The 27,331-nt window shown below is 36.6% G+C and overlaps 1 protein-coding gene across 2 annotated transcripts; it reads right to left on the reverse strand.

The window, feature by feature from the left end:
* LOC117418448 (epsin-2) lies at nucleotides 1-27,095 on the reverse strand. 2 transcript variants are annotated; one of them, XM_059035462.1, is made up of 10 exons: nucleotides 25,685-27,095; nucleotides 16,082-16,167; nucleotides 15,374-15,965; nucleotides 11,716-11,828; nucleotides 10,891-10,986; nucleotides 9,928-10,075; nucleotides 6,816-6,971; nucleotides 6,109-6,204; nucleotides 4,851-5,075; nucleotides 1-4,365 (listed from the first exon to the last, which is right to left on the reverse strand). In XM_059035462.1, exons 2-10 carry the CDS (start codon nucleotides 16,121-16,123, stop codon nucleotides 4,013-4,015), a joined length of 1,821 nt encoding a protein of 606 aa, XP_058891445.1. In that variant the 5' UTR covers nucleotides 16,124-16,167; nucleotides 25,685-27,095; the 3' UTR covers nucleotides 1-4,012. The 2 variants fall into 2 exon arrangements, with proteins under 2 accessions (XP_058891445.1, XP_058891447.1); XM_059035464.1 differs by lacking the exon at nucleotides 25,685-27,095 and adding an exon at nucleotides 25,439-25,575.
* Between the last annotated feature and the right edge of the window lie 236 nt (nucleotides 27,096-27,331).

The raw sequence follows: 27,331 nt of genomic DNA on the forward strand, positions 1-27,331 counted from the left end.
CAAGTTTAAGCAATGCAATTTATTTTTATAACCATTGCAGCTACAGGCCCTTTATTTGCTGTTGTTTAGATGTTAAAACAATCAAATATTCTAAATGTGACTTTCCTACAAAAACCATTACACAGAAATAAGATACAAAACAATATGTTACAATAGTACAAATGATAAATTATATTATACAGTAATAATGCCAACACGTTGAGCACAAATCCATTAAAAAGCAGCCTGCTCCCAGTAATATTAAACAGTTTGGTAAATATACAGACACAACATGAAAAAAATAAATGTCTATGCATATTTGCTATGAAAATGTTAACCTTCCACAATAATTGCATTAGTACATAGAAACAGTATGCGTGAAACATTAGAAATGGTTACAGCAAAAAGACAGTAATGACAAATTGAGCTAGTTATTGTATGTAGTTAAAAACATTGCATTACTACGTTTGCTTATTTTTTTCCCCTTCATACATATTTATCCTTACAATGGTAACTTAAATCAAAGTATGCATATTTCAGGAATTCATATTATATCTGTAATTGTTCAAAGCTACAGGGTCTATAATATTTTAACTATTTTAATCCTTATCAGATCCAAATGTACCCTAATCCCAAACTATGCAGCTTAAAGCTTTATAAAAAATTTAAAAAAAATGCCTGAGTAAATGTCGGTTAAGTACAATAAATTCTTCATCGCAATACAGCTAGAATTTGCTAAGCCTCTCTTTAAACACTACCATGTTTTGTCCAGTTGAGGGACTTCTTGTACACAGACAGGGAATGGCGGTCTAATGGATAGGTACATGTTTTCTAGTCTGCCTAATCATTGTTTTGACCATGATTCAGCATGAATTACCTTTATTTCATTTAATTTTTCTGTTAAAAAAACAAACAAAAAAGGTTTGTAACATATCAGTGCCATACTTGAATTTAAAAAGCACTGTCAGTTTTGTGCCATTTTTCCCCACAGCCGATTTACCTACCGACAACTTTTAAGAGTTTCATTAGATCACTTCGGTTTTGTGTCTTCATGCTACAGCATTTGTGTAGCACAAACTGCAGTCCACGGTTGAGCCATCAGCTCAAATGGACAAAAGTTTTGATTTATAATACCGCCACCAAAATTAAAATCAACATAATTTACACTATAAGTTTGAGGTTATCAGTTCAATATTTGTTCATGGTAACAGTCATGAATATTCTTATCTGTGATGACCATTCAGTTTACCCTCTGCAATTTATCTTACACCTACTTTTTTAAATAAATTATGTTACCTAAACATGTAGTAAAATAAAATTTAAAAGCAGTGCCAAGACACACATTGATTGTTTGTTGTTCAAAGAGTCAAATATTTTACTTTTAAATTAGCCAGAAAAGCGAACTACAGAAACAGTCATCAGTTAGTTAATACATTGCATATACTGTCTTTTTTTTGCCTTTGATTTAATTTTAAGCATTGTTTATTTAAATGCTCAAATAATTGTCCTATTGCTAAAAGTAAGCCAATGCAACAGAGGTATCTACCAGAGTAGAGTAACTAAACAATCATAACATTACAAGACTGTTCACAAAGATTGTTAAAGCAACACATCATGCCCTGTGGATCAAATTTGTTGTGTGTTTTTGTTGAACATTTACATAGTCCTAAAAGCAATTACGTGCCTTGGTAGTAGTGCCTGAATGAGGAGTTGTATAAAATATCCAATTGAAGTTAATTTTTCAGCCCTGGGTAATGGTCTGTAAGATTTAGAAAGCACAATGCAACTCCCAAGTTCTACAAATGTTCTGTACTTCAGATAGTTTAAAAGCATGAAACCTAAATTAGTCAAGAAATGCCTGCAAAGGCACAACACTAATCTTCATCAGTAAGTAAGATTTTTGCACTGTTCGAAAAGTTAGGACAGATTAAATCAGTTTTTGAGCTATACCCAAGAAAGGGCTTTACCCAAGAAAAAGCCTTCTAAACAATTTATAAACGCGATTAGAAATGCATATGTGTTTTGTTTTTTTGGGTTTTTTTTTTTTTTAAGGCTGTGATTGGTCACTACTTTTTACTAGTGGTGGGCAAATATATGAAAATTTGACATCGATTATTTGATAGGCATGTATAGGGTTTATTGTATCTCAATATAAAATAAGCTTGATTATATTATCGATAAAAGTCTCTGCAAGCTTTCCGTACGTCTCTTTGTGGAGCGTGTGTGGCGGCTGATATTTCCGTTTCGCTATGCTGAAAAATTTATCTGTTCTACTTAAAAATAAAACCATTACAGCTCAGCAAATTGATATTGTTAAAACTTCAGCTTAGTAGTTAGATACAACATGTTTATTTCACCAAAAGCTCACAAGTTTCATCAAAAAAGTTATTGATGAAGCAAACATTTTAAAATTCCACGATATGGAAATTATTATCGATATTGAACAATATCATATCAAAATATCGATGTTGATGCCTATCACTACTTTACATTATTGTCACCATTTACATCACAAACCAGTCGTACTTTGGCATCCTCTGCTTTGTTGCTAGTAAACAGTCAGGTAAATGGACAGAATATGTTTCATGTATACGTTTATAATAGGTGATGTATGATGGACTATAGCAAAACTATATTCTTAACAACAATGTCTTTCTCTGAACAATATCTGGAGAGCATATAACCTTTGAGCAGGTACATTTTAGACTAGAAACAAATAAGGTGTGTCATTGTTAGCATCAGCAAATAAAGGATTAAAGCAACAGAATTAAAACCATCAATTAAATAGTGTGGGAAACCTGGCTATAAATACAGTCTGTGATGCAATTATAACAAAACATGAGAAAATTGGCAGGTATAAAGACTAGGCCTTTTTAGTGTTAAAATACATTTGTTTCCTAATTCCCTTTGTTCCTTTATAAAAAATGAATACATTACGTTAACAGCATCTATTAAGAATTTTTAGCATATTTCATTCTGATGACATGACACGAAAGGTCTATAAAACTAAGCAATAATAAAATCTAAAAAGGCTAATTAGGTCTATATAAAACTGCAGTATGGAGTCCCACATACAAAAATTATTGTGTAACAGAGTACAAGATAGACTGGTATGTATTTTACTATCAAATCTGGATTAGCTTAATGTTTACCCAATTAAACATAATTTTGCAGATTGTATATTCTAAAACAATGGCAGGTTTAACAAATATAACTATTTAAAAACTTTTTTTTTTAAACGTCACTACATTGTGCTTTAACAGTTACTTAAACCACCATTTACTTTCATTCCAAATCTTTAAAACCTGGAACCTCTAATATGACTCTAACATCCTAACAGTAACAGTGTAGACTGTGCCACTAAACACTTTATACCTGGTATTGATACACACACTTTGTTTGTTTTTCATTAGCTAAGGACTAATGGTGAACAAAGAGTTTAACGACATGTGTGAAAACTGCTTAGAACAATAAAATGCTAAAAACTCAGATTATATTTATTTTTACATATACAGACATCATAAGTATCAAAGATGATGTGTCTACTTAAGACAAGACTATGTAGTACATGATGAGAAAAAAATACTTTCTAAAAAGGAATTAGATTAAGTGAATGCCTTGCTTTAAACAAAGGGAGCAGGATTCCTTACTTTTAAACCTTTGAAGAAATGAAAGCAAAGTGTTAGAGGGTTCCTTAGTGAATAATATGCTGGTTTTTGTGGAGTCGATATACATTTAAGGGTACTAGGAAAGCACACGTACACACACAGTAATTACCAAGTTTCTGAATGAACGTCCCCCCCAAAAAAATGATAAATCACTGCAGGGTGTCTACCTCCAGGGGCCGACAGGATCTTCTGCCAGAAAATCAAAACATTAATATATATGTATGTATGTATGTATGTATGTAATTTTAAACAGCACTCCACAAAACCAGTCTCATAACACAACAGACCACTAAATTGTAAATTACAGAGGCTTTTGTCTTTGATGGGGACTGACGAGTTTGTTGAAGGTCATCACAGTACCTTCTTCACAATAAGAAAGGGTTAGTCGTACTAGTTGCCTGGGCAGTGGCTGAAGGGATCCCTGTACTGAGAAGTGGCTGGGGCACTGATCTCTCCATGCCTACTCCAGGAACCATTCTGCCCATTGGTGCGATGGCTGCCATGCCCGGCACTGGGACCATGCTCATTGAGACAGGCGGTGCCATGGCAGAGATGGGCATGGGCTCCATGCTCAGAGAGGGCATGGTGCTGAAGCCTTGAGGAATGATGCCCATCATGGGGCTCGCTCGCATCTGGTTTAATGTCGGAGGCTGCGGTTGGTTTATCTGGAAAGGGTTGATTGGAGCTGGGGCTGGAGTTGGAGCTGGAGCAATACCTCCTATTAAAATAAATTAAAAAAAGCTATAAAAGAAATACACCTATATATATATATATATATATATATATATATATATATATATATATATATATATATATATATATATATATATATATATATATACACACACACACACACCCCTATATATATATATATATATATATATATATATATATATATATATATATATATATATATAATTTTTTACACACACATACCAAGTTATATTAGAGGACAGTAAGATGACGCATGTTTAGTATAAAAAAAGAAATAAATAAAACACCTCTAAGACAGAAAAGTAAAATGGGATTCAACCTCAGCGGAACCTCTTAGGTGGTAATGTACCATACAGAGATTACTATTTTGTCTTAATTATTAAGGACGTAAACTTCCGTAGAAAATTAGCGCTTCATTATGTGCGTATGGCCAACCAACCTCAAGATCCAGGCAGTTGATCCTGCCTAACAGGGCCTTTTAATACATACCTGGAGCTAAGAAAGGGTTAGAGACAGGTGCCTGTTGCAGTGGCTTGGATATGAGTGAGTCCAGGTTGACCAGAGCTGCATTAGGACCGAGGAACGACTCTGGGGTTTTTCGAGCAGTGCTGCTCTGGTTAAAAGAAGCATAACTGTTCTGCTGGGAATCAAACAAGTCTGGACTGACGGAACCTCTGGGTCTTGAGGGCAGTGTAACACCTCCACCAGAATCACCTTAAAAGCAAAAACACATAAACGTTGACTGTAATCTTCAATGAACGACCACCAGGCTCCATTGGAAAATAATGCTGTGTATACTGGTTACAAAAATGAACATTTCTTGGTTCAATGCAAGAAATGTTTAAATTTTCCAATTTTTCCAGCGAGGGGACCCAAAAACTTACACATACAAAACACAAATGAAAAGTAAATAGCAATTTTCCATTATTATCTCTCATTTACCCAGAATCTACACATGTTCTAAAACTCCAACCCTAAACATATCCAATGCCAAAAACGTATTGTAATCCGTGTTAACCTTATGACAAACTGTATTTTATACTTAGAAATAACAGTACGCCAAATCTTCACGAAATCCATACCAGAACTATTCCCTACAAAGCCACAGTATCTAAGAATCGACTCCAAATACGTTCTCTCGCTAAAAATAAAAAGGCCACTTGCAAGAAGATGCTACACTTTCCTAAGCACCCAAATTATCAGCAACAGCTGGCGGTGGGAATGGGGTTGGCTTTTTAATTATTATTATTTTGCTGGTCTTTAGGTTAATACGTTTTTGCAGTCATGTCTGTTCAGACGATTTGAAACGCACGTGTGTACAAGCATGCATGCAGGCCCGGTTTGCCATCTGTAAATGAGCGAGTCAGAAGTGGAATGGCATGGGTAAAATACCTCTTTCCTCAAAGACAGCAATGGACCAGAGTGTACACCTATTGCCTGCATAAGAGGTTGTCTGTTTTGCAATGGTGATCGATTAAATAAGTTAGCTTAGTAAAACATCAGCCACTGGCAATGTGATTGTAATTTTCAGTGTAACGAGGAACAACAATTATTTTCTCAAGAATCACCATAGTGTTGCCTATATTATTAATTATATAATCTAGTATGCTAGCAGATCATATGGAAGCTATTGCATTTCATTCTGCCACAAACTCAGATTTGTTAATTTACATTTGGGTGAGTTATTGTTTAATTTAAAACTGGTATGAATAAATATTTGAGCCGTAACAAACACGCACACGCTTACTTTGCTTTAAGGAAGAAGTCCGAAGGCTGTCAAATTCAGAAAAGTCATCCCTTGCGGTTCCATTTAGTGTGCTGAAAGGATCAAAGTTGGCGTTGCCTGCATCCAAAAAAAAATGGTCATTATTAAAGTAATATTATACGTTGATGCATGATGTATTTAAATAAGTGAGTGTAGACAGGAATAAAATCACGTGGAGCTGTAAAATAAGCTTCAGTAATGACCAATTTTGCACGAATACAAATAAATGCAGTGATATTAGTGTCAAATAAAAGTTCATATTTACTGATTGCAAAATAAAGAGAAAGCTTACTTCATGTAATTACTATAATTGTAGCTTCACTGTATACGGCATACCCTGCAATGTGAAAATAGCTTCAGAATGCAAGAAAGAAAAATAAGCAACACCACCACTTATATACAGTGTCTGTGCTGTGTAACATTTCAAAGTACATACTGTAATTCAGTAGAAACAATTACCCATCTGGAAATTGTAGATTAGTTACAAGCAAAATGAAACAATGAAGTGCCTATGTAAGTGTTTTTATTTGGGCTTTTTATCAGTAGTCCTTTGAAATCCAAGACTGAACTGAAAGGCGTTTGAATTTGTATTTGTTGTACTCCAGTAAAAAGGAAAGTTAGAGTCAGAGGCTGCTGTAAAACCATTAACATTATTTCACATTGTACAAGTCAACAGGTATTTATCTCACCTGCAGATGAAGCAGTAGATCTGCTTCCTGGCCCAGAAGCCCAGGGATCTCCAGAAGACTTGGGTGCAGAGCTCTGAGCCCAAGGATCAACACTTTTAAGAGGGGATGCTGTGTTTGATGTTGCACCCCATGGATCAGCAGAGGGTGCTTTAGAACCTGTAACATAAAAAATATCCAATATTAAAAATAAATTCTTACAAAAAAAAAAACATTCTGCTTTACAAAAAATAAAATTCATAGATCAACTGCATGCCATATTTCTACTGCAACAAGGTCAAACATAGTTCACGCCATGACTTTAGACCCATTTGCCACTACCCTGTCAGTACATCACACTTCCAGCATAAGGAATGTGGTTTGTGCAGCTGATGCTGTATCTCACTGCACAAGCCCTCATGCAAGCAAGGGTCTTAAATTACTCTAAAATAGGAAGCAGAGCCACAATGTGCATCGGAGAAGACACTGCAGGACCGGCCTGTACCAGGATTAATCACAGCAAAACAGTAATTGGTGAGGAAGAATCCGATACAGGAAAAAAAAAAAAAAAATCCCCAAATGACTTCGTTTTTTTGCATCTACAAAAAAAAAACAAAAAAAAAAAAAACACAAACAAGTACGCCTTTCTACCATATGTGGTAAAAAAAAAAATACATGCGATATTAAAAGCCCAGTTTATTAAATATATTTAATAGGCTTTCAAATGAGCAGTTGATGCTCTAAATGTTGATTGTGCTATATGAAGTACTGTATTAATCCAGGTAACCAAATTGTGAATCTTTATACAAAATTAGCTTATAATTGAATAAGAAAAGCTTACCACACATTTCAATAAACTGATTACTTTTTTTTTTTTTTTTTTTTTTAAACACACAATAAAAGGGTATTTTTGCTTTAAAAAAAAATAACAGTAGAATTACTTTCTTGTTAGTGCTCCCCATCATCTGCTTTAAATATCTGAATTAAATAATTGTTTCTAACTGTACTTTAATAACACCAAAGTCCTGTGTAACCATCCTGTGGAGGCATTTGTTTTAATTATACACTAGGTCTAACTCCCCAAACCAAAACATATCTAAATAAACCTGTGCAACCTGTTCTTTTCTTTCTTTTCTTTCCTTTTCTGCAAAACCTAGAACGATGCTGTTGATTGTCCACCTGTACATGCTCTGTGGTTTTCATGAAAACGCAGCACTTTCAGTTTTCCAACATATCTCTGCAAACCTTAAAGGAGCAGACCAGGACTCTTCCATGAAATTGTTGAGTTAGTAGATGTATATATTTAGATATCACAGGTGTTCACCTCAACCTTGGAAAACTTATTCCTACAGCAGACTGCAGATTTACATAAAACAAACTGGAATGAAGGCATAATATTCCATGAAAAATAAAAGCTATTGCATTTTTGAACGACACATTCTAAAAGCTGTGAGATAACCTCTGGCTTATTTCTGTGCAGTTATCATCCACATTAATTATTTAGTAAAACCTGCTGTCAAGAATTACACAGGCTTCCAAACTGTGGGACGGAGATTTGAAACATTTGAAGTCAATCTACCGTAAAACTTCAAATAAAAATCGCAGGTCTCCAATACTCGCCGGTCTCTAATAAGCTCTGTGGATGCTGGGAAATATGGTAAACAGAAACCGGTTCCCTTTTAAACGCCGGGTTATGAATAATAATATAATGCACGTCATACTGAATTTTCCAGCCAATATACACACATGGCTGTACAACGAGCGTACCAATGTGTTTTTCAACAGTGATGAAGAGACCCTAAGGCTCAGGATGAATAAGAAAACTGAATTTAATTTATTTTAAGGTACACGTAATGCACACAGTTTTTTTTAATGACGTTATTGTTTTTTTTACCAGTTGTGAAGCTTTTTTGAGCATGCTGAAAGTAAGCCAAATACAAACTTGTTTTCTGATATTAACAGAATTGCCTTTCAGTGTATTTGTAGGCGTTTTTTTTGTTGTTATTTTGTATTAACAGTATTTCGTGCATTTGAGTCTTGCAATGAATATTCACATTTTGCTCCTTTTCCAGTGTTCTTATTTATCCATGTACATGTTATAAAAACAAAGTAGTCACATTTGCTTTGATTTTGTGATAAAACTGGTACTTGTACTGATTTTACTGTTAATCTTAAAAACAGTTTGAAGCATTTTTGAGTGCGTTGTGGGCCAACAGTATGAACTTATTTTTCAATATTTACAGGGCTGTATTTATTTCACGCGGTTGTTTTGCAATGAAGATTCCTTGCTGGTTAATTTTTCATTGATTGTCCATGCTTACCAATGTACACGTTTTGAGGGTGAACAATAAATATAATGTGTTAATAAAGATGATACTTAATTGCTTTCATTAATTTTAAAACCATGGTTTTTTTTTGGGAGGGGGTTATTGTGCTGCAAGCTTACCGTAATACACGCTTGTGTTTTCCGATATTTACAGGGCTGTCTATTAGATTTTACCGTTAATAATAATAATAATAATAATAATAATAATAATAATAATAATTATTATGCAATATGTAGATGGTAGATGCAATTGAGCTTTGCAATACAGATTCGTTCTTCTGCTTGATCATTTTCCAGCGTTTTGCATATCCTTGTTTACCAATATATACAAATGATATATACTTTCATTTAAACTTGGGGGTGTACAATACAAACTGTTATTACCCACTGACGCACCTTTAATGACTTGCTGGAAAGTTGTAATTTACTTATGTCGTTTCTATAAGATTGTGTGCAGGCAGCTTTTTCATGATTGGATCTGAAGTATTTGCAGATGTTAGTGACCTTGCATAATAAAACGCTGAGTCTCAAATAGTCAGTGGTCTCCAATAGGCGCCGGGGCTACTGGCAAATATTGTGAATAAACACCGGGGCGTTTATTTAAAGTTTTACTGTATGTACAGACAGCACAGAGCTCTTCATACGCAAACTCTTCACTGATGTTTTGCCAAAACGGATGAGCATAATCAGACACTAAACACATCTATAATTAGATTGCTGTGTACCTTGAGCACTGAAATGGAGTCGGTGCCCCTGTAAAAGCAGGGAAAATGGGTTTTGTAATAGAATCACACCACTCAAGAGTCTCACCATAGGACTGCCAAGGGTCAGGGGCAGCCACTGCCACTTCTCCTCCCCAGGGGTCTGGCTTCTCTGCTGCAACAGGAGCACCCCAGGGCTCAGACTTTGGGGTGGCCGGGGTCGCCGACAAGGCATCCACCAGGTTCATCAACGGCAGCTGTGGGGATGAGAAGAAGCATTTTTAAAATACTCCTGCTACACCAATGAGGTTTTTTTTGTTTTTTTTGCTTTATATAAAAAGGTATGCTTGCTTTAGTAGTAAACTGAGTTTTACCTATGTAACATTGCCATAAAGAAAGATACAATAAGAAAATATACAGGCGCCAATTTGAATTAGTTTCACGATGCACTGACTGACACAGGCAGTGAATCTGTTGATTTGGCAGTGCATGACATTTTTACAGTAGCTCTGGCAAACTATCATTCTATTTTACTAATAAGATGAGTTTCAAACCTGACTGTGTTCCAAGTTTTTTTGGCCAAAAACAACACATTCAAATTAACTCCCAAGATATAGAAATTAGGATAGAGAAGCACAGAGCAGAGGTTGAGCCAAAAATAACCAAGCTATATATTTCTATGGGAAAAATGTCCAGTCTGCTTTACAAGGGAACATGTAGTACCTCGGCCCCTCCAGGCTTCCAAATCATTTATAAAAAGATTATCAGCATTTCAAATTCCAAAACACAGACCATAGTGTTGCTTACTTTGTTGTTGTGTCAAAATGATCTACTTGAGTGAAAGTTACTCAAAACAGTTTTTGTAGAAATTCAAGGTTCACATTCTCAAATATACTTGTCATTTAGACTGGTTAAACAGCCCAAATTGTGTTGCAACGTATTTTCAATGTGTAACCATACCATCTGTTGGTAACAGGGAGTTCCAGTAAAGAAGATGCTGAATCTCAATGCCATGTATAAATAGATAATTACACTCGCACAAAGGCAGAACAAGTCAAATGTTGAGATGTACCTCTTTCTTCTTCTTGGGAGTTTTCAGGCTGTTTCTGCGACTCTCCTCGAGAGCCATCTGCAGCCTCAAATCATCCCCTCGACGCACACGGTCTTCCTGAAACAGAAACGGCGATACTATATCAGAATGATGCTCTGCACTGGCCACCGTCATACTCAAACTACACAACTCTTTAGGTCTAACTAACAGTATCTCCAAGTTGTCATAATAGAAAGGGGGGCGGGGTGGGGGCACATAAGGGGGTGAAGAAAATATTTAGAATGGATAGGGTTATATTTCACAGGTAAATACAACTTTTGCATTTATTGTTCAAGGAGGCAAAACAAACAAACACTTATTTTTAAATTTAACAGTACTATAAAATAAGCGTGGCTGTTGGGTTCTTGTAAAGTGTACTAGGCAGGAATATAAAGGGTTTTGGAAAAACATTACTTGTATTAAGTGTAAAACCCTTTGGCTGTACTTACTGTACCAAGATAATGTACAGTATGTCCTTTAATTGGTCATATATACGGCTACTAGTTGGACATTATTATATTTTTTTTTTTTTTCGATCTACCTCCAAGTATAAATCAACACATCTTTATGTAGGGTAAAAACATGTCTATTTTGAAGGTAGTTTATTCAGCTATTAAGGAGCGTTTAATACCGTGAGCAATACCTACTGTACAAAATATCTTAAAACCAAAACTCCCAGAGTTAGCTTTGCAACAACGGACATGAAAAAGCTAGTGATTCACATAAGCATCCCCTCGTTGGGGAGGCTTAACAATAGTGTAACCGTTGAGACTTCTACCATGGTTTACTTTCTGAGGAGCCCTTTACCTGTTCTGCTGCTTCTCTGCTCATTGCCAAGGCCAGCTGTAACTGGAGCTCCTCCTCCCCGCTGGTCTGTGGCCGGGCCTGCTCCAGCTCCGAGGATGCATGTGGCGATGTAGCTGAAAAAACAAATAGGATAACATGACTTGCGGTCCTTGGGTAATTTGTCAAGGTGGTCATGTGTTGTCTGGGATGCTTGTGCACTCTGCATTGGATTGCGTAGAATCAAGTGCCAGCATGGTCTTTGGCTGCAGAGCAATTAAAGGCCTGATCATCTTGGGTTTTGAGGTAGACAGTCTGGACAGTGAGAAGATCAGCACTTAGGAACCACAAGTGGTCTAAACTACAAATAAGGCAGCACAAGGCCATTCACAACTTTTTTTGTGAAAAGCTACATTTTTAGAATCAACCCTAACCTATACTTTAGCAGCACATAGCCCATCTTAAAACGAAAGACATACTGAGTGCAGGTTACTTTAGATTCAGCAGCTGCAGCCTAGAGAGATCCTCAAACAGACCATTACACACTGTAGACACTGGAAACTGAGAATCAAAGTTCAGAGATCAGAAGTGGCACAATCAACAGAAAGCTTTTTACAGTTCAACATGCTTATCAGTGGAACAATGAATGACATTACATTTTTAGTAGTTATTGTAGACCAGCAGAATCATGTGTGAGGAAATACCAGCATTATCTTCATCTCTGGGCACTGAATACATACCATCAATGGACTACTCTCAGTGCCGAGGTGTTTCATCTGTTTTTAATTAAGTTATGAATACTGTAGGCTATAGCAGAAACTATACCTACAGCATTTGGAAAATGTGTGCCTATTTATATTTTTCTTAATGACAAATAGCATTGAAATCTGAGTAGGTTGAGCAACCTCCTTTTGAAATCTTCAGCCAACTGCAGAAGGAGACTTGCTATGCAGGACACTATTGATTACTATCCCTCCTCCATGCCTTTTCCTCTGAAGGTGTTAAGCCTTCAATAAGCCACTCATGCTCTACAACAGTGTTATCCACCACATTTACAGTAATACAGTACATAAGGTTCTGAATAGCAATGGAACACTTTACATAAAGGCATTGTGCTGAACAAACCAAACACCTGGAGGCTGCACGTTGCTTCACTAGGATTATTCATACTCCACAAAAATAGCTGTCTGTGGTATCTGCAGTCCTCATGATATATGCACTGCCATGTTCTCACATACAAACTACAGTGCAAAGAAATCATTGCCACAAATCAGTTCATCATTCAAGCAGGACCTCTTTCTTGTCCTGTGTTACAAAACCAAGGACCAAGCCCCAAGGGTTCAGTTACACATCACAGCAATGTATTTATTTATTTATTTTGCTTTAAATTTACAATATGCCTCATCTGAGGGATTATTGTGGCAGTATCAGGAATAAAATAATACATCAAGGCGGCTACATGGTACAGTACAGCCAATCCAGATCACTGTAATCGTGATCCTAACAGAGTGAAGACTAAACTCCCTGTTTACATTTTCCTTAGAGGAGACGAACAATTCTTTGACTAAAACACTATAAACTGACATTAATAATCCCTGCTCATTAGGGCTGCTACGATTAAATCAAAAATCGATTATTCGATCGATTCCATTCCTCATTATATACACAGATATAAATACTGGATAATCGATTCAATAATAATATTATTTAAGTTTATCAACTAAACTAAACTGCGGGGTGGATGGAACAAATATGTATGTGGGCAGTAGAATCACCGATATTTAGCTGCAGCTGTAGTTGTTGATGCATAGTTCACGCACCCTAGTCTCTGTAAGTCTTCTTGGTGTCTGGTAAATTAACAAATAAGAATAAGTGTGTATCTAAAGTCATATGTAGATCTCAGATTTCATAGTGTACTTATTACTGTAGTTCTAAAAATCAGTAATAAAAACAGACACCTCTCCACTAATCTATAGTGCACATTCAGCCTCAATCCTCTAGAAGCCTGCTGCTGGGTGTGTCCATTTACTTGCCCTATCAGTGAACTCTATTTCCAACATGTTCTAACAGCAGTAGCAGGAGTTAGAACATACAATAACAAAGTACATTTCTTCAGTACACAAATTTTTTTTTTAAAAAGTAAAAAAGAATCAGTTAACGCCATGTATTCTTTTTTATAAACAGTACAAAATCAAAATTGAGGAAATATTATTGATGCCTCTTACGCATCTCAAGTAATGTAGGTTATCTGGGTTCAATTTACTCTAATCACTGAATAATTTTTGCTTTGATATCTGACCTGTAGGGGTCACAGTGCTCCCTATGGATATCCAGTGAAGATTGGAAACTCGGCACTGCTGAGATTTGAACCACAAGCTTCTGATCACGACTCACCCCATACTCCATGCAGCACTACCAGCAATGGCTTTAATGGGCAATCTGCTGGGTACCTCCAACCCTATCTACTCTTAATTGCAAGTATGTGCTACTTGACAAAGGAAACCCAGCAAACTGCAGCACCACATGATACTGGCTGATCATGAAGGAGCTACAGACCCCAACAGAGATCAAGGGAAACAGACCCCATTTATGACCAGGCACAAACCTGAATGTATTCAAAACACAGTCTAGATATTGTGAATCATTAATGTGTAGTTGAGGTGGGGGAATACAGGATGACATTTGTATTACAAAAATCTAAAAAGCATTAGTCAGTCATTAGGCTGAAATAAATTCTTAGTCATGCGCCACATTTCACAAGCAATTGTACAGAATACAAAAGGGGCTTGGCTTCAACGGCCTTGCTGAGAGTTGACAGTTGGCTAGGGATCTGATCACATCTTAGTGAAGGACTTCCTGCCACACAGCTGCCGTACAAAAAACAGAATTCCCGTCTCCCCATCTCGCTAATTCAAATTCTATACAATTGTAACCAAACAGAGAAATTGTTATATATATATATCATTATATATATATATCATTAATATGTTATCTCTGACATTTTCCATTGATTGTATTGTATGATTATCTTTGACTACCAGCTTCAGATCTAACTTAATGGGGACTTCCAGGATAAATAAAAGGTTAATAAATTAAAATAACCACTTTAGATTTCTGCAAATGTCTATCCGCTACTCGTCCGCTTCACAATACAACACTCAAAAGCATTGCAGAGACAGATACTAATTTAAACATTTTGATGTCACTGAAGACCAGTGCACAATGATTTTTTCAACATTAAAGCTTAACAAAAGATGACAGCGAAAAACATTTGTTTCAAGGTTTGATTTGTTTGTTTTAAAAACATAATTAAAACTGCTGGTAATACAAGTTTTATTGTCTGTTCTGGTAATGCTTTGCTGCTAGGGTATCAGACTGAGAGGAGTCACTAATTCAGCTTCCGATACATCTCAAAATAAAGTGATCTGCCCAGCCAATTGCACCAAAGGTCTTAACGAGTATACAGACCACAAGGAAAGTACTAGAAGATGCACTTATTTATGTGCACAACGGGAGGATGTGGTCAGTAAACGTCAGCCTTTTATCTTCCCATACACTGTAGACAGCTGTTCAAGTTACAGTACATCCATTAGACACTACCCCCAACCCCCACCCCCCACCACCACCGTTGTGTTGAAAATGATGAGTATTGTTTATTCTATGAAAATTGTATTTTACTTACAGCCATGATATGAAGCAGGCGAGCCTCCAGACTTGCCATACTCCTGTTCGGAGTAGCTTGTGGAGAGGTTGGGCTGACTAGACCCACGCCCAAATGAGAGCTGGTTGTTACTGCCAACGGCAGTGGTCACCTGAGCCATGCGCTCCTTCGTCTTCAGTGCTTGAGACCTCTCCCCTTTCAGCCGCTCATCATCTTTGAGCAGAGACACCAGCTGCTTGGACTTCTCCCGCACATTGATGCCCTGGTCCTTGCCATCGCGGTCAATGTACTGAAAGTCCTTGAGTGTCTGGATGGCAAAGATGTTCTCCTTGCACTGCTGAGCCACCCTCTCCGAGCCTGTCTTGATCAGGTAATCCAGAAGGGTCAGAGCTTTGTACACATGTCTCCAGTTCTTGCCATGGTCGTTGAGTCGCTTCCAGATCATGCTCATGATCTCCGAGAACGCCACCACGTTGTACGTGAGGTCAGCGATCGCAGTCATGAGCGAACTGGATGGCCCCCAGGGGTCATTGGAAGTGGCCTCCCGCACTCTGATTTCCGCCTCCGAGTAATTTTTCACAACATTTTTCATCTGTCGCCGAATAGATGATGTCTGCATTTTGGGGGGGGGGTGGGGGGTAAATAGTAGTGTACAACTTATTTTTCTTATTTTTCTTAATTGTTTACAGTGTTCAAGGGTATTTTTTAAAAAGGTAATCCAGCTGAAACCTGTATTTCCAAGCTCTCCTGACTGTCTTCTGTTAAAACCATTTCCACCCAGCCGGGGGATCCTACACAGTAGGGTCGACCATTACCTGAAACAGAAACAAAGAACAGTTAGCTTGTTTTTGCATGGCATTGTATAGCATTTAGCCACTGACCTTAATCCATGTACTGTAAGGAATCAACTCTTCCCAAATACCATAAATGAATGTTTCCATAACACACACACAGATATATGTAAAGATGTAAAACATTTCCCGACCAACAGGAAATACAGTACTGCACACATCAAAAGGTGTTGCAATAAAATAAATACAGTAGCCTAATAAGCACAATCCTGTCAGTAATGCCTCACACCTGTAGCAACAGATGCAAAAAAACACAGGATACTGGGGGTCAGTAAAAACCAATTAAACCCAGTAAAAATGCTCAAGATTATGCCCATTCCTTACATAAATAATGATATTATGGAACTTCAATAATGTACAGTAATGATGTAGTGCTTGCACTCTGCTGATTAAAAATGTGTGCTGTTTTTGTTCTTTCAATGAATGCGTTAAGTGTAACACAGATGTGTGGGTGTGGAGGGTACTTCAAGAAGGTTTCCTGACTTCCCCCTCTGGTCAAAGTGCCTTAGTAATTACAACTGACTGGAGGCAGTTTCCAAGAACTGTAGGGTTTACACTTAAATCAGGTAGCAGCCAATATAGCTTTGTCCATAGTTGAAACTTGAACCTTTAGTATTTTACGCACTTGGGTGTCTGTCTTCACGTTTAGGGCAAGAAATCAAGAATGTAAAAAGAGACCAAAAATATTTTAATGTTGATTTATGAATATTAAATTACATTCCAGTGTACTGTAGCATCTGCTCCTGTTCAGACAAGTACTTTTTTTTTTTTTAAACAGAGAATGATATGTCTGTATGTATGTTTATTGTTAAATATTATAAACATTCAAAACAGTTCAATAGTATTCAGGAGTCTTACTGTAAATAATTTTGCATAGTTTTCTATATTACTTAATCTAGAGCACTGTACAGTACGTTGCCTTCTCAACCTTGCAGGTTATCTATGGAGCAAAACTGAAACAAAGCCTGGAAGGAGGACTGTATTCACATTTTACATTTAACTGGGTAATACAATAAAACCATTTACATCCATCAGCAAACTCTCAATGCTGCATTGTATTACAGACAAAAGTGCAATTTATTGTAACAGCCTGCAAAACATTCTGAATCTGTCACTTTTTTTAATCAACTGTAATAAAACCCCATTTAATGAGAAATGTTTCAGTATAAATTAGATCCACTGAATTAAAAAAAATGCCATAATTTGAAGGTGATTTACAGTGTCGATGTATTTTGGATTACATACAAACAAACCCTTTACTGAAACCAGGTTTCATCACAAAAAGTATATTGCAGTATTAATTCTTAATCTGTAGGATTTATTTGCACAGGATACAAGTTTGATTCCTGTAAAAGTACTCAACCTACATAAAAAAATTAAATGATGCAACAAAACTGTAGAGAAACGTAGGATGTTATGGAAAGTATTTTGTATTTTTTTTACGGGTAAATAGTAGTGGAAAGTTACCCCAGGACTCCAAAAAGGATTTGTCATACAAGTACAGTATATATGTGGGCACAGTGTAAAGTATGTCGCACCCATAGAATACATAATTTGACCACCTAATCTCTGTGGCCATATGATGTGTGAAGAGATTTTTAACACCTAGATAAACCTTAGAAATACTTCATGCTTTTGGGTTCGTTAGCCTCGGCACACCAGCAGCTTAAAAACTGCAGGAAACCCTTTTATTTAAGATAGCAGTTTCTAATTCCATTAAATCCTTTCATTTAAGATAGCAGTTTATAATTCCATTAAACCCTTTTATTTCAGATAGCAGTTTATAATTCCATTAAACTTCAGTGGACAAATCCTGGCAGCACTATTCCATTGACTAATCAAAATAAAACAATAAAAAAGGGCCCACCATTTTCTTTGTTCATTGAAATTGATTTATAATGTCTTAAAACACCAAAATGCCCAGCTACTGTATTTCAGTCCCAATGAAATTATTATTATTATTATTATTTTAACTTTCGTTGCCCATGCCTGCTGTGGCTTACATAAAGAGAAAGACAAAAATCTTGACAGTACATTTACAACACTATTGGTTACTGTCCTACTAACATTAACCACAAAATTGAGTTCCAAGAAAGGCCAATGGTGCCTTGGCCATCACAAGTCTTTAACTTCCTGTTCCATCAGTGCGAATAGAATTATAGCCAGGATCAGGGGGAGCTAACAAAGATAGCGAGTTGGCACAGCCCTTACCTTCATTAAAAAGGCATTGAAATGTGACTCTACTAGTCCTACAGCATTGCTACAGTTGTTTGCACTCACCCAGAGCCTGTGTACACATGAATATAGCAGGGACTAATGAAACATCTGCTGTTTGAATCACCTATTCAATCCCACCAGGCCATGAGAGGAAGAACTGTATCATGCTTGTAACAAAGCCCTACTCATCTCAACCATTACACACAAGTTCAGCGGAACCCACTACAGTAACTTTACAGTTCAAACCTATTCAGACAGCAGCTGTTTTTTTTGTTTTATTTCTATTAAATATGCATTTATACTGACACTGCATATTACAAATGAGCAATGTGAAGACTAACCTCATTTTATGGGTACACCAAAAACATGAAATGAACTTTTAAAACGACAGTAATATAGCTACTTGTCATGTACTTATTTACGGTATACATTTAAAAGTACGTTCTCAGTATTTGAAAATAGCCAAATTCCGATGTAAAGCTACTGTATCACTAAATGCCAAAACGTAAGACATCTGTAACATGTGATATCAGCAGCAATAAGAAAGACCAGAGGTCCAAGAATAAACTCTTAACCTATTTATCACAGTCCATCTGTTCAGGGCAGAGGGTGACAAGGGAGACTTTCTTCTCAGCTGTTTTCTATCCCTTAATGGGGTAGCGATCTCCCAAACTGGTATGATTTGCAGTCAGAGCTCATAGGCTATTGTACGTATTTGATGCCTGTTTGCATCATTTATACTTTTTGTTTATGCCTGACTTCTCTAACCGATACACAGTCCAAAATACACAAATGAAACGTATGTATGGTTTAATTCGAGCATAGCCAGAAAATTCACTGTGTGAATTGTCAGATGAAACATGAGGTGTACCACTGAACTATACAGTAAAAAGAAGTTAATCTTAAAACTATAATTGGAGGATTAAGTGGAAAACTATTAACCTGAGTGTTACAGTAGGCCATGTAAGATTTGAACCCAAAGGACGGGTCATTTTTATTGGAGATTTTTCTGTTTGTTATGAAAATGTAACAGCAGACAAAAGAGACGTTTTATTTTTTTTTTCCCAATACAGGTTGACCTTTAAGATGATCAAAGGTCAACGGAACAACTTCGTTTAGCTGTTAAAATTGTCAGCTGATTTACCTCAATACTAAGAAGTATGCCTGGAGCAGTGTCAGTAACGTCTGGCCCCAGAAATATTGAAGGGAAAGTTTGAATTGCTGCCATCAAACATTTCACCTGTGTTACCATGTATCTGTTTGTGTAAAATTTAAAACCTAAAATGAAGAATTAAAATACAAAAACAACTGCTCTAGTATACTGTACAGCTCCATCATCCCTGTCTATCTATAGGATATTCAGCAGATTACCAAAACAACCCAGAAACAGGTTTAGGTGATTTTATGAGACAATGAAAATTCAATGTAACCAAGCACACAGCTACACTACAGCAGACAGCACTTTTTGCTACAATGCAAAAGGACTACTTCCTTCATCTCACTTGACCTGCCCAATCCCCAGATGCATCTATAGACTGCTCCAAAAAAAAAAAAAAAAAAACTCCCTTAAAAGGCGATACTCATTCAGGAGTGGCCGTGCATCACTCCAAAACAGCCAACTCACACATTCTGAAGACATTTTTTTTCATTAAAACAACAAAATATTTCCAACTCGAAAATAGGAGTATTAATTTAATTTGCTAGGCAATTTTTTACTATTGTCTGTCAAAAAACTAGTCAGTTTGAAAGCAGTGATATAGAGCTAATGTTATGAGCTTGTTTTTTTTTTCTTTTTTTTTAATTGAAACTACAGAGTATGGAAACACTTTTTCTTCCACTGCAGAATCACACATAATGGTGTGTGTAAACATTAACATTGAAGAAGCTCAGCAGATGGTGTAGAATGCATGCATCTGGTCGATAATAAGGCAAGCAGAAACAGGCCATCCGTACTCCAGGCTCACTCTGCTTTGGTGTGTTTAGACAGATGGAATTTCTTTGCCAGTGGAATGTACTGCTCAGTAATAGTCACTGCAAAAGGTGTGTTGTCCCACTTCAGTTTGCTGCAGATTGTTTTATTTTAATTTCATACTGAATTTGGTCGAAATCAGCCAATTTATAATTTATAGGTTGCAGGACAAGATACCGGTAGTGTTCCGTGTTTTCGGTTTTTAGCTTTTAATTTTTTACATATATTAAACTAGGGATAAAAATCTGTAAAAATAGTTTGTAATTGAACCATCGGTAAAAATCGGTGGGGGGGGGGGGGGGGGGGTATCTCAGTAAACACATTTTATATGTGGAATATGATGCGTAGCAGTTCTGGTTTCTGATTAAGTTTAATGTCCTCCCTGGCATGTATGATGAAGCAGAATCCGTGCAAGTCAAAGCCACATCCCAAGTTAGCTGGTACTTTGCCAACGTTTGGGCAATCGCTGTGCTAACGGAAATAGTATCGACAGAAGGTATGAACATGACATCAGCACAAAACAAGCCAGGTTTATTCATCTTAATCATAAAGAAAAGAATTGACAGAACTGGGCAGTGCAAGCCATCGGGAGACGCGTCAAATCACACTGGACATTTCCATCAATGCGTTCCATAAGTTTACCAAGTAAAGCATCACCATTTTCTGTCAAATATTTACGATTAAGATTGTCGGCGTTAGGCAGTGTTTCAGCAAATTTTTTGCGATTTCTTCACAACAGCTAGGGAATGGATCAATCAGAGAACAGCTTCAATGCACAAGCTCCACCAGGGTGAAGCAGTATCCAAAATGACAGAGAAAAAACTAATACTTACCCTGGAAAAATACCCAGATCTTTATGACAAAAACCATTGCAATTATAAAGACAGAGACGAAAGATAATGAGAGTCCATTTCGAAGGAACTGGGAAAAACCTGGTATGTGTATGATTTGTTGCCATTTGTGTTAAAATACCGTCAGAGAACACATTCATAATTTCCACATCATGTTAATATATACCAGTCTTGATCATAGTTTTGTCAATAGCAATGATTAAAAGTTTTATAGATCTAAGCAGTTTTAAAAGCGTCCGTGTCACTTCAGGTGCGTATGGTCATGTCATTGCGAAAGTATCTTGTCGCCCGATGAAAAATCGCATTGTGTCTGGTGTGTAGCGGCCTATACTCTCAACTGCAGCAAGGTCAATGATGCAAATTAGTAGCAACAGTCTATTTTCATATTAGGCTACAGCATGACTTTCTAATTGAGTCCCAAAAAAGCATAACATTAAAAAAAGGTTTGCAAATGCTATCAAAAGAATTTCCACAATCTGGTTTGACAAGCTGATGCAAACGAGTTGTTAAACGAGTACATTTATCCAGTACAAGTGGGAGTGCTTTTTATCATTTTCAAAAACAAGTGAGTAATCAGAGAATAAAAGTAGGCACTAGACAGCGATGGAAAATGTAAATAGAACCTCACCAATACAAATAACTGAGCCAACTTACGGTACAGCAGTCATGGAAATGTAATTTAACCCAATTCATAAACAACCAAGCATGCAGTTTAATATTCCAGTAATTTGACTGTTTAAATAGAAATCTGCACTATAACGTTCCTAGCTTTTTATTTGAATGACAACCATTTATCTTAGTCAAATATTACAAATAACAAAGTTGACAGCAACCCACTTATTTTAACAATTTCTCATGTCAAATTAAAATGTAACACTTTTACAACAGACAGTAAACACACACACACACACACACACACACATTGCTGCACTAAAGTTTTGCATATTGTTGTTTGGTCCCTTTAAATGACCCGAACTCCTCATACACATGCACAAGTTAGTTAAATGGCATTCCATTGGGGTATGTGTTACTGTATTGAATGCATGTGGTCAGATACCATGCATGCCTTCAGTTTTACAGACACTGGGTTTGCAATACAGTAGTCTCCGTGTATAGGAACACCTCCTAAGAGAACACTTCTCCTAAGAGAACACCCTTGTGGTGAAACAGATTTTTTCCCCATTGTAAATGCTCCACCTAAAGGAAATAGGAACTGCTAACGATTCGTTCACAACTGATACAGTAATGTTTTGTAACCTGATAACTCATCCTCATCATCAAACTTAAATTCAAATGGTTTATCAATCTTTTCAAATGTGACTTGTCATTGCGAGAGTGTCTTGAGGCACACTGACTGGCCACCTAGCGACGCCACTTCAGATTTCAGTAGGTGGGGGCAACTTTAAGCAGGGGTAGGGGCCACTCAGGCCCCTGGAAGCTTTATTATTTATTTTTTTTGCATATTACTGATATTACTGATCCCACAGCCTTGATGTATCAATCTTGGAGTCTTAACACAGATATCAGTCACACCGTTTGAGAAATTGCACAATATTCTTAGTACAGCTAACTATTTTTGTTTTATAAAATAAAATCTACTTACCCCTACAATGATTGTTTTTGAAAACTTTGTATGTCCCAAATTGCAGCACTTGTGTTCTTTCATGCATGCTCAACCCCCCATTAGGTAAGTCTTTTTTTATGTATTATTTTGTTATACTGTTGGCAGTAAAAAAATAAGCAATTACTATATTCATTTTGTTGATATTGCCTTGTAATGCATGTTTTACTTATCAATACTAATTATTCTGCAGTAACACAGGGCAGTGGGGTCGCAAAGTAATTTTTATTGGTAGAAACGTAGTCGCAGTACCCGCCAGTTTGAGAGACACTGCTGAGAGTGTTTGTTGCCTGGTTTAAAAAGTTCTCTTATGACAGGACATTTTTTTACTCATTTTTTTACATGAGACTCGAGTTCATTAGGCTACAAATACATTTTATATTAGATTTACAAATAATTCTCTCAAATTGAAGTTTTGAAAATTATTTTTCTAAAACAAAAACAATTAAGGTTGCAAAATTGTAAATAATCAGATTAAGACCTTTTTTTTTTTTTAGTTAAGTATTGTTCTTTCTTTCAAAATACAAGGTAAGAATTACACTTTAGTTAATACTTAATGGATTGTCACCCTAGTCTCTGTAAGTCTTGGATAAAGGTGTCTGCTAAATAAACAAATACTAATAATGATCTACTTGAGTTAACATACTGTGATGGGAAAAACAGTAACTGTCAGTAACATTCAATTGTCAACTATCTTCTATTTTTAATTAACACACTACTGCTGTGTATATGAACACATTATCAATCTGAATTTCTAAAGCAATGTTGATGCTGAAATTGTAATAGAAACGTTCTTTCACTATGTGTGTGTCTTAAGACTTTCCTGCAGAATACTTTGCAATTTGTGAGTTTCGGAACATGTCCAGACGACCAAAAAAAAAAAAAAAAAAAAGAAAGTTGAATGCAAACTGTGCAAGCAATTGTTGATGTATGATGGAGGCACATCCAATCTCTGGGGTCACTTTACAATCGTAAGTTCATATTATTATTCCTATTATTTTTAGTAGTAGTAAAATGTGACTGTGACTGATAACATGCTTGGAACAGTGTCTGTTAAGTTTGTTTTGCCTAAGTCCACTGCAGTTCGTGCTGCTGCAATGCAAGCTTACTCACAAGCAGCATCAATTATGTGTAAATACACAACATGTATTTTTTTATTTAAATTATAAAACATGATTGCTGTTCTATAGAACTTATTTTTAAACTACATATGAATGTTTCATTCCATTTATATGGCTTACCTGTAACCTGTGTTACCTTAACATAGCTTCCCATTTCTTGCAATCCCAATGGCATCACCACATCTCCTCTCTTTTTAACCCATTTTTTGCTGGAAGATCTACCATCTCATTACCCAGAATGCCAGAGTGACCATCAATCCAAACAAAACTTACTTCCCCATTTTTGTACATTCCTTGTATCTGGGGGTGGGCACCTGCCGCCATCATATCATTGTGTTTTTAGTTCTGTTAAACAATGTGTGTGTCTTGAATATTGCTCATGCATAGGTATTCATAATTAACCTACAGCTGCTGCATTTTTTAGGGGTGTTGTGTAAATTTAGTTTAACAGTTTATTAACGTTGGTTTGTCTTACTTTATTATAGTTTATTAACATACACATGCCTGTGGCTTTTCTCTTATTCTGTTCATTTCATATGTTGATGCATTTATTGTGTAAGCTCCCCGTCTTTTACGTAACCCAATACTATTGTTCATTAGCTGTGTCCTTTTAAAGTCTAACAAAGCTGAACTTCGGGGGGGAAATGGGGGCATTGGGAAACCACATCTGTCACACGCTGCCCTGAAAACAATAGGCAAGGAAATCTGTGGAAGGATCTGATGCAACTGAGAAAAAACGCCATCTTCACGGTTATCTTGAAAATATTATCGTACTTCCTACATACTGCACTCCCAGCACCCACATTTCAGAGATTAAAGCATCGGTTACAACTAGGTAATTAAACCCAGTATAGAACTCCTCTTAATTACAGACCTTGGAACCAGAAAATTGAAATAGAAGCCCCTGAAACAATGATCGGTTCTATATTATGAAAAGCAGAAATGTAACGTGTATTTAGAAATGAAATCATGTAATTGCAATTGCTTTCCAGAATTCGTTTCTTTCGTTTGAAAACATCCCTAAAATAAATCACATTGTTTCATTCTAATTAAATGTAACTTTAAAAAAACACGTTTTATTTTTTTTCAAAACAAAGTATTCTTTGACTAAAACTTTACTAAATAGCTTATTAAATATTAGTTGGCATACATAGGGTAACAGTAACAAGCTACAGAAATGTGTTGATAGTATCGTCGATATTTATAACATTAGAATTATTTAGTTGTAATCACACACAGGTATGATTGCACTATACTCCCCTACCCATGCAAACCATAAAATGCATAATCCACTCTTTGCATAACGGGAGCAACACTTGTAGAGTCAAACATTCAAAGTATAAATGCAATGCAAACCTAAACCATCTCGAAATAACAAACAACCCGCTTTAGCTTGGAGGCATTCGTAAAAAGAAAAAGGAAGAAAGATTCTTGTTATGCAAGAGAATAACGTTACATGTTTAAACCCAGGTACATCTGTTTCCTCCCGCTTTGAGAAATGTATCTGCTGCCGCCCCGGTACATTTTATGAATCAAACCAAAAAAAACAGTCTCTGAATCGGTCTTGCTCCCCCGCCAGCCAGGGGCTCCACAGGCCGCTGCTGCTATGTATCTCACTATGATGGAGAGATACAGTTACACTATGTTGAATTTAAATACCGTAAAAAAAAAAAAAAAATTAAAAAAACCTCACCAAACTTACCATTGCTTGGATTTTGTGGGGGGACTTATTCCTCGTTCCTGCGGTATAAATGGTTTCACTTCTTGGTGTTAAAGATAGAGACTGGCCGGCTGTGTGGTTTATTTTGAGTTTTCGGCGTGTTTCTCGGTGTTTTGTTTTTGTGTGCCTCTCGTTGCACTAGTCTGTCTCTGTGACTGTGACACCCACACAAACCAACATGGCGGACAGGCAGGCACTCTGACAGGGACTCAAGGAGGGGGCAGAAGGAGTAGGGTGTGACTAACTTCACTGGCTGGGGAAGAACATTTTCCCCTGCTTTGTTGTGCACCGTGTTAAAAAAAAAAAAAAAAAAAGTCACACGCTCTTGCAGGCGTTTCTACTCAGCCGGTCAGGACGTTCAAACGACCCGCTGTACCTTGGGGCGAAATAAGAAAGTATTTGCGACTTTTATTTAGCTCTTGACAATCACGGTGGAAGTAGTGTGACTGGACATCACTTTAATCCCAACCCAACCCCCCGACGCTGTGTTGTAGAAGCGTCTTTTTGGTTTATTACACTTCATAAATTAAATATTTTTTCCATGATGTTACAAACTACCGCCGTTGTCTCAACCTTGCCTTTCCTACGTCGTTGGTGATGACGTTTTTTCCCCAGAATGTACCTTCTTCAGCCTGTCTAATAGTCCGTGTCACTAGTTAATTTGTTAAAAAAGATAACTCCCTGGGATCCTACTCCTCCCGACCAGTAATCCAGGTAAATCAGGTTCACCGATTAAATCTATTCAAACTAAACAGTTAAAGCCGATATTTATGCAGACTAGCCCAGTGCCGATTATTTGATATTAAATCTGATGGCTACAGCAACACAATTGAGTCATAACCCAAAACATGCCACAGGAATTAATCTGCTGCTAGAACATCAACAACAACTCATCAGTTGCTTTGTGTGTTTTTTTTCTGTTAGTACACCCAGAGCTACTTTCTGACTGCTGACAATTACTTTCATTGCAGTCTCTGCAGACGTTCTCACTATAACACATACCAGTGTGTTTTTATTGTCTCCACCTCGCTGACTGGAATTATTTTGAATGGGTGCACATGCACGACGATTGTTTAAATCATTCTACAGTGTTATTTGTGGCTCAATAAACCTCTTTCCCTGCCAATCCCGTACTGTAGCCGTTTATAAAACGTTTCAGAAATAGCTTAATTGCTGCAGGCGTCATACTGAATTCTTCTGAAGTAAACATGAATGCACATCTCCACAACACACATTACTAACCATTTAAAACAAGCGTGTGTTCTTGTAGAAGTTTGTTGTGAAAATGTGTTTCTCTACTGCGCATTGTCTGTTTTCTCTGCATTGTTCTATAGTTTTGACTGTTGTAGTAGTTGTAATTAAATATTTTTTAAAAATCTGTGAGATGCAATTGATCTATATAGATGGTGCAGATTATTCTGTTTAAAGAGCCCACATTGGATAATTTGGTCACAAATACTAGATTAATGATTTATGGTTTGGATTTATAATATACTCCCCCTGGTGGTTGATGCATGTCATGACAGATAACATTATGTTTTATGCAGGGCTTGTACAGTTTTCGGTTTTTATCATTCTCCCTCCCTTTAAACCTTAATTAATAGTTGTTAAGACTTAACTGAACACCAG

The sequence above is a fragment of the Acipenser ruthenus genome, chromosome 13, assembly GCF_902713425.1.
Source record: "Acipenser ruthenus chromosome 13, fAciRut3.2 maternal haplotype, whole genome shotgun sequence".
Lineage (NCBI taxonomy): Eukaryota > Metazoa > Chordata > Actinopteri > Acipenseriformes > Acipenseridae > Acipenser > Acipenser ruthenus.

What these genes read in the sequence shown, in the direction of transcription:
- LOC117418448 (XM_059035462.1), bottom strand. Translation starts at nt 16,123, where the DNA reads ATGGTTTTAACAGAAGACAGTCAGGAGAGCTTGGAAATACAG. An exon ending in GCCTGCTTCATATCATGGCT is followed by an intron (nt 11,829 to 15,373) that starts GTAAGTAAAATA and finishes TTGTTTTTTCAG; the next exon opens with CTACATCGCCACATGCATCC. An exon ending in GACTTCTTCCTTAAAGCAAA is followed by an intron (nt 5,076 to 6,108) that starts GTAAGCGTGTGC and finishes TTTGCTTTTAAG; the next exon opens with GTGATTCTGGTGGAGGTGTT.